This window comes from Vespa crabro, chromosome 8 (assembly GCF_910589235.1).
Source record: "Vespa crabro chromosome 8, iyVesCrab1.2, whole genome shotgun sequence".
Taxonomy (NCBI): Eukaryota; Metazoa; Arthropoda; class Insecta; order Hymenoptera; family Vespidae; genus Vespa; species Vespa crabro.
Genome location: NC_060962.1, coordinates 5,817,931 through 5,830,149, shown reverse-complemented (window position 1 = coordinate 5,830,149; position 12,219 = coordinate 5,817,931). Strand labels below are relative to the sequence as shown.

The 12,219-nt window shown below is 26.4% G+C and overlaps 2 protein-coding genes across 4 annotated transcripts; one reads left to right on the top strand and one right to left on the bottom strand.

The window, feature by feature from the left end:
• Positions 1 to 459: 459 nt before the first annotated feature.
• Positions 460 to 3,842, top strand: LOC124426188 (ionotropic receptor 75a-like). Its single transcript, XM_046967573.1, has 10 exons — positions 460 to 604; positions 780 to 943; positions 1,037 to 1,348; positions 1,455 to 1,579; positions 1,727 to 1,894; positions 2,023 to 2,258; positions 2,466 to 2,677; positions 2,806 to 2,970; positions 3,060 to 3,175; positions 3,533 to 3,842. Exons 1-10 carry the CDS (start codon positions 460 to 462, stop codon positions 3,840 to 3,842), a joined length of 1,953 nt encoding a protein of 650 aa, XP_046823529.1.
• Positions 3,843 to 5,739: 1,897 nt separating this feature from the next.
• LOC124426099 (cytochrome P450 6a2-like) lies at positions 5,740 to 9,214 on the bottom strand. Of its 3 annotated transcripts, none has more exons than XM_046967387.1 (7): positions 9,130 to 9,214; positions 8,144 to 8,528; positions 7,494 to 8,019; positions 7,164 to 7,385; positions 6,692 to 6,943; positions 6,442 to 6,612; positions 5,740 to 5,946 (listed from the first exon to the last, which is right to left on the bottom strand). In XM_046967387.1, the coding sequence occupies exons 2-6, from the start codon at positions 8,477 to 8,479 to the stop codon at positions 6,443 to 6,445; spliced, it is 1,506 nt and encodes a 501-aa protein (XP_046823343.1). In that variant the 5' UTR covers positions 8,480 to 8,528; positions 9,130 to 9,214; the 3' UTR covers positions 5,740 to 5,946; position 6,442. The 3 variants fall into 3 exon arrangements, with proteins under 3 accessions (XP_046823343.1, XP_046823344.1, XP_046823342.1); XM_046967388.1 differs by lacking the exon at positions 5,740 to 5,946 and having other exon boundaries at positions 6,398 to 6,612; positions 7,494 to 7,697; positions 7,800 to 8,019; XM_046967386.1 differs by lacking the exon at positions 5,740 to 5,946 and having other exon boundaries at positions 6,398 to 6,612.
• Between the last annotated feature and the right edge of the window lie 3,005 nt (positions 9,215 to 12,219).

Here is a 12,219-nt window from a genome sequence, read left to right as displayed (position 1 = left end):
ACAATAAGATAATGTCAACTTCCGTCGAATGCGGAATAGAAGAATTTCATAGTCGTATTAACAGACAGTGAGATAATCAAAAACCGATGAAGTACTTTTTCATTTTTATTTGTTTCGTTAGCTATATTACATATTACTATTCATGTGAGAAGTGTGAACGATTTCGATAAATTATTGAAAAGTTTCGTGCCGTTAATTGTTTCGTCTCGTGCGATCGAATCTAAAAATTGATTTTTCTCATAGCAGTTAAGTGAACGACGAAGTTTTATACGAAATTTTAAAGAAAACATTTTATGACATTCTAATGATAAAAATCATTCGTGGTTTTTATTTTTCTTTTTTTTTTTTTTCTTTTTTTTTTGCGACAGGTGTACAGATAAATCGTGAGATTAAAGATCTACGAAACTTGTAATAACTTTGATGATTAAGAAAAAAAAACAGAAGAAAAAACACGGAAATATGATCTTTGGAGTTATCACAATTAGCATAATTGTATTCACATGGACGGCGAAGGCTAATAATATTGCGGTTTCCTTTACGAAAGAATATTTTTCTGGGAAATATATACAGTATTTGGTCGTATTTGGATGTTGGAATTCTTTCGGTTAATTTCCACTTCTTTTTATTTCTCTTCTTTTTCTTGTCTCTTATTTTTTTTCTTCCTTTTTTTTTCTTCTTCTTCTTCTTCTTTTTTTTTTTTTCTTTCATAATATATTTCGCAATTATAGATATTGTTAATTCAAAAATGTCGGTCTCATAGATATTGTTTCTTTATTTAGAAAAAATGGATTTCTTTCGTAGAGATCTATTGAACAATCTAACAATTTCGTACGTGCCTATTAAGGAAAACATAGAAATGAATACCATATTGAAAGTAAATTATTATAAACTTGGTATTATCCTTGATATCGATTGTCCGCAGAGTGAAATTATTCTCGAACAGGTCGGTAATGTCCTTTTCATATATTGCGCATAAGAAATGATTAAATTATTTTCATTTACTTATTTAATTATTTATTTATTTTTTTTTAAACAGTTCAATGAAAATCAATTACCCTACAATGAATCTTTCTTTTGGCTTATGATCACCAAATCGAATGCCGTTCCAATTGATCTTTTGCGAGATCTACCGCTTTCAATAGCGAGCGAAATTACGGTGGCATTAAGTCGAAAGGATATTTATATTCTTTACGACATCTACAATTTCAGTCATCGACATGGAGGCCGACTCAATATTACTTATATGGGTTACTGGTCTTCTGAAAATGGGATGAGAAACGAATTAACCCAATACAAGTATAAGCGTCGTCAAAATTTCCATAAATTAACCTTGAACGTTTCTATTCACGTAAGTACGATATAATAACGTGAAAGAAATTTATTAATACATACGTACGTATTTTGTCAAACATATTTTTTCATTAATATCAATTTTTCCGATCTTATTGCTTTAGATAGATCACGAACCTTTACCTGATTTTCGTACTTACATATTAAATCCAATTAATCGTCACGTGGACACGATGATGCGATATAATTACGGCTTGATAATACAATTGATGGATTATTATAATATTACGTAAGGAGGAAAAAAAAAGAAAAGAAAAGAAAAAGAATCATTTTCTTAATAAAACATTTAATTTTTATCTATTTTAAATGTAATTACGATATGTAAATTTATTCGATTGTATCCCATTCGATCATATCATTTTATTCCTTGAAATAGGATGAATTTAATGAGAGGAACAACCTGGGGTTATCTTGTTAATGGCACTTGGAATGGTATCCTATCAGATATGCTTCGTGGAGTAGTAGACATAAGTGCAACACCATTTTTATTTAAACCCGAAAGATTTGATGTATGCGATTACACGGTGCAAACTTACGTAGCAAAGTAATTATTATTTGACATATGTGTGATTGATTTAAACGAGTCTTTTCCTTTCTCTCTCTCTCTCTCTCTCTCTCTCTCTCTTTCTTTTTTCTTTTCTTTTTATTACATTTTAATATAATTACACGTAGGACGACCATCATTTTTCGTCATCCAAAGACCAGCGATGTACGTAATGTGTTTCTTATGCCGTTCACGGAAGACGTTTGGTATATGATCTTAATCGTGGCAATCATTTATTGGCTGATATTATTGCTTACGGTTAAGATCGAATTGTATTTCGATAATTATCCAAAGCTTTGCACTTTGGATACTAATCCAGCCTCGGAAACGGCTTTGATAACGACGGCTGCTATTTGTCAACAAGGTTTTGTAAATGGACACATTAAATTTGTCTTTTCCTTACTTTTTTTTTTTTAATTTTATTTCTAAACAATTTTACAACTATCAATACGATTTTTAAGATCGTTGAGATCGTAAGATTATCGTTGAAAGGGGAGGAAAAAAAAGAAAAAAAAAAAAAAAAAAAAAAAAAAAAAAAAAAAATTCCATTCATTTTATCTACGTTACATAGGTTTAAGCGACGGTCCACGTATTTATTCCGGACGCATAGTATTTCTTTCTTTATTTCTTTGGGGATTGTTACTTATTCAATTTTATTCTGCCAGTGTGGTCGGTTCTTTATTGTCAGAACCACCAAGATTCATAAATACTTTAAAAAATTTATCGGACAGTAGCCTTGAAGTTGGAATCGAGGATATGGCTTACAATTACGATTATTTGGCCGTAAGTATTTTATTTTTCGTTTTTTCTTTTTTTTTCTTTTCATCCCACGACTTTATCTTTAACTTAATATCATCATTAACGATTTATCTCATTAAATTTTTCTTCCTTTTTATAATTCGTATTATTAGAGATCGACGAATCCTGTTGTGCACGAGCTCAATCGAAAAAAAATACAATCTAGTATAAAACGAAAGATCAAGCCGTTCCTGACCGCAGAGGAAGGTCTTAAAAAAGTGAGAAAAGGTGGTTATGCCTTTCAGGTTGATGCCGCGACCGCATACAAAATAATTGAGGTAATTATTGTAAACGCGAGATGAGCGATTGAAAAAGAAATCGATGATATATTTATTAGATACGTTTTTATATTTTATTTCGTTAATAGGATACATTTTTGCAAGACGAGATATGCGATCTGACAGAGATACCATTAATTCCGCTCGAACGGATAGCGACCGCTGTTAAGAAACATTCGCCCTTTAAGAAAATGGTAACATATGGGTCAGTATTATATATTATTTATTTATTTATATAACATTAATATATGATGTTAACTCCTCTTGATCATGATAATGTTATTTTGAATTTTTTAAAAGATCATAAGAAAATCAATATGATATTTATTATTTTTGATTGTTGCTCCTTTGTTTTTTTTTTTAATAATAAGAAAAGAAGAAAAAAAGATGTATCGACTCGTTGAATTTGTAGAAAAAAGAAAGAAAGAAAAAAAAGAAGAAACAACAACAAAAAAAAAAAAACCAGAAAAAATAGAAAGGAAGAAATACAAAACGTGAAAGAGAAAAAGGAAAAGATTTCGTTGAAACATTTCATTTTGTAAAGATATTCGATACATTGCAGATTGAGAAAAATGATGGAACATGGTATGGCGGGACATTTGAAATATATCTGGCAACCTGCACGACCACAATGTCCAGAAAGTCACAGTGCAATACCCGCTCCTGTTGCATTAAAGGAATTTAGTCCAGCTTTATTTTCACTTTTGATGGGCGTTGCCTTTGCTTTATTCGTTATGTTAATCGAGATTTATGTGGAACATCGTAAACGTCGAGATCAGACGGTGTTATCGGAATCATTGGAAATATCTTCAAATAGTTGGCTATCAGATCTCGAGCAATTTAATTCTCATAAGATCGAGCCAAGCGACTAGTTTACCGAAATAATTACTGATTCACTTTATTGCAATAGTTACATGTATGTGTAATAGTGACATTGTATCGTAGAACATATATATAAGTATAATAATATACGTGATCGAAGCTAATTTAAGAGAAAATATTTATTTATTAAGAAGAAAAAAAAAAAAGAAAGAAAGAAAAAACTTAAGTTCGTCTAAAAATCTCGGGTTAGCTTTTTGTTTTTTTTTTTGAGATTGATATTATCATATCATACACCTACATTATCTATATATATCATATATAAAATTATTTTATCATTAAAATATTAATACTAAAATAAATATAGGTTTGAAAATAATTCATCAATTTAATTTTGCTTGAAATTTAATGCAAAATATTTTTATATTTCAAAAAAGCTGAGTATAAAGTTTCGATGGAATCAATTCGTTAATTTTGATTTATTTTAATCTATTAATTAATAATTAATGATTAATCAATTGGACGACATTTTGAATAATTTTATATGATCAATCTGATATTTGAAGACAGCCGTTTCCCATAATAAATAAAAATAATATATATAAAAATTGTGTGTAAAATTTTGCTTTATTTTATTTGATTAATTTGTTTAGTTATAATTAATATAAAAATAAATACATAAATTTAGAAAATATCATAATGTTCAAAATATTCTGCAGAACTTCAGACAGATACAAAAAATTTTATTTTTATCAAAATTTATGATGATATGTTCTTCTACGAACAAAAGGATGAAGATATACGAATCGATGGATTTTAATAAAACTTTTTGAGAAGGCATCGAAAAAAATTAATTTGAATTATAAATGTAAAAAATATTTGTTAGCTCATATGGCTATTTCGGATTAACATCTAAATTTAATATTTGCAAATAAGAAGAAGGACATAGGTAAGAATATTTGCAATAATATATACTGACATACTTGTTGAGTTGATTTTGATGAAATTTGCATTACCAAACTGTGCAAATAATTTTGATAAGATGGAGATAGATTTCAAAAGATTGAACATAATAGATTTGCTTAACTTTGTCGAAAGATTTCTTTCTTAAATGATTTGTTATTTCCATTTACGATCATTACAACTTTCATTTCTTATCGTTGCATTATGTATTCAATATTAACATTTAATTTATTTGCTGATAAAAAATAAAAAAAGAAGAAAAATTTCTACGTTGTCGTCTATCAATCCTTCCTTTTTGAATTAATTCAAACAATTTATATCCATGTTCAAGCGAGAAAGATCTTTATAATATCCATTTAAATTAATGAAGTCTTATATATTCTGTTTTTGCATTAACCTTTAGAAATGAAGAACATACGATCTTTTTTTTTTAAATGAATTTCGTAAGATGATTAGATAATTCTACGATAAATACAAAGTGTGGTTATTCTCGATAACATTAGCAAATTTTATCCTCAAAGTAAGAGATCGCGAATGCTATTATAAAAAACGAAACGGTGTATTTTTATTTTTATATTTAAAACGAATCTATTTATAGAATTGTGAATATAGAAATATGTTCTTATGAATACTTAAGTTCCTTCTCATAAGTGCATCTCATTAAGATCATTGTAGTCGTATTATATATCTAGTTTTTAGTTTTTCAAATTATATTATCTCGCACACGATATAAGATATATTGCTAATTCACGATGACGTTAAAAGAATGTTTATTTACAATGGAAATAAAAAAAGCAATTATAAAAGCAATTATAAAAGCAATTATAAAAGCAATTATAAAGAAAAAAATATATAATATGTCCTTGAAGATTATTTGTTACTTTTTTTTTCTCTTTCTATTTTTCTTTTTCCTTTTCTTTTCTCTTTCTTTTTTTCTTTTTCCTTTTTTTTTTCTTTTTTTCAATCCGATGAAACATTTGTATTCTAATGCTTCGTAGCTAGCGGATAATAGAAAAGAAAAAAAAAAATATTTTTGTTACTTGTAATTATAGATGAAAAGTTTTTATATGATTAACATAAAACATTTTATCATATCGAATTCATCATCGTTTGCGTTGTCATTATACATCATGTTTTTTTGTTTTCGTATCGATCCATTAAAATCTTATTTCCATACGATCTCTAACTTTTTACCTAGTGAAAAAACAAATCGTTTAGATCCGCTTAAGCAGGTTCGACGAGCAATTATTGAATAAATTTTACATAACGAAGCTATTGAATGTTAATTAATTCCATTATATTTCGTTTTTAATATTCATATAAAATGGTACGCCTATTATTATTATTATACTTTTTCAATGACGTTTGACAAGGTTACTCGTAATATTATTTCTGATTATGGTACGTTAATGACTAATTATTGTTGGATAATAAATAGAAAAATCGATATTTATTAAGATATATTTCCTTAATCCATTTATGTGGAATGATTTGTCAGTGGAAAATCTTTTCCAAGAACGTAAACGAGTTGTCATGGAATCATGAAGACTTATATATATATATATATATATATATATATATATATATATATATATATATATATATTTATAGATTTAGTTTATAATTGATAAAAATATACGGCCAATAATGGGATTAATTTTTGAATGTATTTTATAACGAGTTAATTACATTATTTTTCAATAACTTTGATTTTTAAATATATTTCTTCTTTTGGTTGTAACAAGAAATCCGATCTACCGATCGTATATGGAATTTTTGTTTTCTCACAAATGTCGACTTTATGATTCCGTAAAAATATTGCTAATCCAATTATCACTTGATACTCTGCGAATTTTTCTCCTACGCAATAACAGAAATTATTATTATTATTCGTCTAATATGAATGTTTTTATTTTTACGATAATTTTAATATTCTTACCAATACAATTACGAGGTCCTCTACCAAAAGGTAGATACGTTCCATCGTTAATTAAATTATTTTCGGTAATAAATCGTGTAGGATCAAAAACATTTGGATTCGGATAAATGTTTGGATCCTTATGTAATGCGATTACCGGTATAAAAATTCTTTGATGCTTGCCTATAGTAATTTTAGTGCCCTCCAATTTGTAAGATGGTACTACACATTCTCTAGATAAAAATATTACCGGTGGATGTTTCCTTAATGTTTCTAAAATAGTATAAAGATACCGAAATGAATATGTTTATTAAAGATAATTGTTTTCCTTATTTGAATTTAAAAGAAATAACTCGATTATTTTTGCATGAATACACACACACACACACACACACACACACATATACACAATAATTAATTTAATGATTAATGATAATTTATAATTTAACTTTTCTTTATAGACAATGGACGATTTATTATTTGCCATATGCACCTTTGAATACCGCCTGTAAATATTTCAGCGTTTTTATAGATTCAAACTTTAAGGTACCATCATTTCTTTCATATTCATCATTGATCTCTTTACGAACTTTGTCCTGTATGTTCTGATTTTGAGCTAATTCGTAAAGAATAAAGGTCATAGTCAAAGAAGATGTTTCTGAACCAGCCGCAAAAAATACGTACGCTTGAGCGGCATAAAATGTATCCGTTAGTTCTAAAATATATACATATAAATACATATAAAATTAAATAATATGTCCTAATGTTTCTAATGGTTTCGATGGTAATAGATTAATTTAGAAAATTAATTTATAAATCTTACCGATATCATCACTAAGCTTTTCCGGATTTTTTTTCAATTCCATCAGTACATTTATGAAATCGTTCCTAACGATGTTATTTTCTATTCTGTATTTCATTGTTTTATTAACGATATTTAAAAAAAAGGAAATTTGACGAGAATTTCGGAATAGAAAGCCGAGTTCGTTGTACAATTTCGGAAAATTCAATTGCAGACGATATTTCACTAGTGTCATTAAATTATCCTTGAATATTTCTTTAATAATTTTACTAAAATCATTTTCTTCATCTTTAATCACGTCTATTTCAATTCCAAATACACAATTACCGATTATGTTTATAGTGAATTTATTGAATAATTTATAAATATCCATGATATCGTTGTCAGGTATCTTATTAATATATTCCTCAAAATGAAGTGAGGAGGTCATTATCAATGGAAACATTCCCTTCATTTTATTGATAGAAAACGCAGGTGTCAATTTATTCCTTAATGGTCTCCATCTATGTGCATCAAGATATATGAGATTTTGCGTCAATGGCTCTACCTGCAATAATAAAATAAAATGTAATAATGAATATTATATTATTAAATCAATTGTTTTTTCTTTAAAATTTTTTGACTTAATCTACAATTATCAGGATAATTATAAAATAAGGAAATTTTTTTACTTTTTCGGTAACGTCCACGGCTCGTTGAGGGAAACTGGAAAAGTCCCTAATTAAGATGTTTTTTATCAATTGCGGATCTCTTAGGATGAGTATCGGTCTACTTCTAAAGAAGATACCGATGTATCGTTCGTCCTTGTAGAAATTATAAATATTTATGAGATATTCTGTCATATTTATTTTATGAAATATTATGTCCTTCATATTGCCGAACAAAGGAATTGGTTGAGGGCCTTTTACGTCGCGAACCTTCCAGTAATCGAACGTCATGGTCAGATAATAATACAGAAGAAGAATAATTACAGTGAGACCGCAGAGTATTTCAAATATTCCTTCCATGTTGCTGTCGTCGATACGTGACGATTACTTCGATGTTATTGTTCAATATCTTTATATATGACAAATTATATTAAGAGGATTTATTTCGTTTAAGGTATAAAACTGAATATTAATGGAGTATAATATTTCTATCCGAATGTATTATAAATAACAAGAGATAAAAATATATCGCGATAATCATGTAAATATCAATCTCAATTTTTCTTATTCTAAAAACATTTATTATAACCCTTATATTCACGTTATTAAATTATCTATATAAAAATTATATAAATAATGTATTATAGCTCTGTATATAATTATCTTTAGCATTTCATTTATTTAACATACAACTTGAAACTCAATCAGTATATTTCATTATTTCATTTCATTAGTTAATATTTCATAATTTTTTTATGAAATAATTTACAATATTATTTTTATAATTCACAATTAATATCATAACTAATATCAAATATATTGCGATCGATTTGTAATATTAAATAATTTCAAATACGAATCGTTGTTAATGTTACGTTAGTCCAATAAATGTTTAAAATTGTCCATATAAAATAAGAAAAGAGCAAACTGATTGTTAATAGTAAATATTGAATCACGAAAAGGCGATGAAAATGAAACTGGATTATCTTATTATTTGAAATATTATTTACCACAGATCACACTGTTGCTTGCTATACACAGGAGGAATTTAATTACATAAATTTCCTTCTCTGTTTGAAAACCGTTGGATCACTGAGTTCCGAATGATTTTACATTTTTTTGTGTTCTATTGTTAAATAGACCGAGAGAATGGGAGGGAAGGAGAGATAGACAGAGATAGAGAGAGAGATAGAGAGAGAGATAGAGAGAAAGAGAGAGAACAAAAAAGAGATAAATTGTTTCAATTTTTTTTTTTCTTTAAATGTTAAAATACAAATTCTATTAAATATGCAAAAATATATATCAACTTTAACATATCTGCTTATTTATTATTTATTATCAAAGGTATTTTTTCCGGTTGAACGGTGAAAAATATAAAAAAAAAAAAAAAAAAAAGACATAACTAAAAAAAGTTAAACTTAGTTTTTTTAAAGTATTTCAGGCGTAACTAAAGTCTTTCAAGCATAACTATCGATGAATATATTCTAAAATGTAAAAAATGTATCTACACAAATAAATTTTAAATAAAATGTTATAATTGTGTGACAAATAAAGAGAATAAGTATAAGATAACAATTAAATCCCTAAAAAATAATTCTTGGCGTTTATCGAAAAAAGTAATTCGTATTATTTTAGATATTATCGTGAGAAACTGTTGAGGAATTTTGAAGCATACAACATAAAAAATGCTCAAAGTATGAAAAAGGGTTGTAAAAGTATATTATTTTGTTGTTTATTTGTTCTTTCTTTTATACGTATATAAAAAAAAAAAAAAAATAAAAAGTTATATCAAAATGCATCAAATTCCAATTTTACTATTACTATTATCAAATTTTATAGATATATATATGTGAATTAAAATTATCGTATAATTTGAAACGATAATTGCTTGCAATAAAAGTATAAACGGACTATTATTAAAAATAGAACTTAAAAAATATTTTGTGGTCTTTCATATTTGTTGAAAAATAAGGAAAAATATTTCATTACTAATAATATCAATAACTATTATTAGATCTATATTAGGTTCTAATGACGTAGTGACGATTTATCGTAAGTCATAAATTATATAAGGCATAATAATAGTACGTAACAATGTTTTTTTTTTGCGATAACTCACCGATATGTAAGCAAAATTTTTTCAGACGTAAATAAAACAGTGTTATTTATCATAAAACCAATTGGTGACAATTGAACGTTACAAATAAAGAATAAAATATAAATGTTTCAACGATTTCATAATTATTTATAATAAAATTAATTACTATATGATCGACGAATCTTCAGATTTGATAATATTTATAATCCATTCGAAATATTATTAATAAGAATATATCTACAACTTATGTATCTAATACTCGTACATCTGTATATCTAGTACCTCTTAATGTAGATTAAAAAAAAAATTACATTATGACATTAAAAGATACAAGGTCATTGTAACTGAACAATTCCAAAAGAACAGATTGATCCATTCAAACGTAACAATAGGGATATTTTAATAATCACCGGAATCACACTTTCTCAATAATGATTATTTCTTAGTTTTATCTTTTCTCTTTATTCTTTTAATTCTTATCTCTTTAGTCTCTCTCATTGTTTCTTACGTTTATTACTGTCGATTTATTCGGATTCTTACCAGAATTTTAATGATCATAAGTGATTTGTATTTTAATAATTAAGATCTAATTATTATCAATCCTATAGAACAATATTTGAATCATTGAGAATGTTTAAATCGTTTATATTAAATTAATACTTGTCTGCGAAAATAGGAAGACATACGAAAGTACTTTTCAAAAATCATATATTTTACTCTGGGATGTAATGACCAAGCGTACCTACATATGTATAAATCGATCGATGATCATTATATTATCTAATATTCGTAGGAAATAACCCGGAAATGTGAAATACCATATGGGTTACGATAAAAGACAATGAACTCGATACTTAACTTTAGTAATATCCTCGGTAGGAAAATTATTACTTATCCTTGGCTGTCAAATAGCATAGAGACTCGAATATATCGAATATAACGATAAGATAATATTTCCTTTTGTCGAAAGCAAGAAACATATTTATAAGTAACGAAGTGAATTTAAAGAAAAAATCAAGAGTTAGTGCTTGTGTCATGTTGTTGTTTTTTTTTTTAATAATATATTTTCGAAAAGAAAAGAAGAAAACAAAATTGAAAAACAACATTCGTAATACTCATGAGCATCATGCAACATAATTATATTCTTATAAATTAATATGCAAATAAAATTATGAAATTTTTTTAAGAATACAGACTGATTAATACACTTCAACAAATTTCTAATATAATATATAATATAATATGAAATTATTCTCTATCACTTTATATATAATTTTGATTATTTAATAAATCTCTCTTCTCTAACTTTATATTACTTTTTTTTTTTTCAATTTCAAATTGCTTATTATAAAATATTTGAAAAATTTTGCATTTGAAAAATATTTTCCATTGTTTTCGTGCAAAAATATCTGAGAGAGATTTTTTTCTTTCCTTTTTTTTTTTTTTTTCATCGTGCGATTTCGCGTCAGATATTTCTTAAGAAATAATATAGGTTAGTATGTCAATTTAATGCTCGAAGTTTATATATAGGTTAGTATTGTTCGAAAATATATGTCATAGTTTCGTGTCTCCCCGCCCCCCTCTATTTAATTCTCGTCCTTTATATATATTTCAATGTATTAGTTCTTTATATACTTACTTACATATGTATCGTTTCTTTTTCGTTCCTTTTTTTTCGATAGTCGAACATTCTCGATTATATACAATTATTATCGCTTCATGATACATTATTTCGATTGTAACTGACGTAATAATTAAAATATGTATAAATAAAACTACTAAGATTATTTTTTTCTCAATGCTTACAATATATATATATTATATATGTACTAATTTATATGTGTGTGTATGTATATTATACGTTATAACACTTATATCGAATTATTTCGTTTTAACAATCGCTCATTATTTTGCACGTAATAAATAAAACGTAGAGATCATCTACCCATACGCGATTCAAATGTGTATCTGTTAAATATTTCCATATTTCTAGAAAATATAA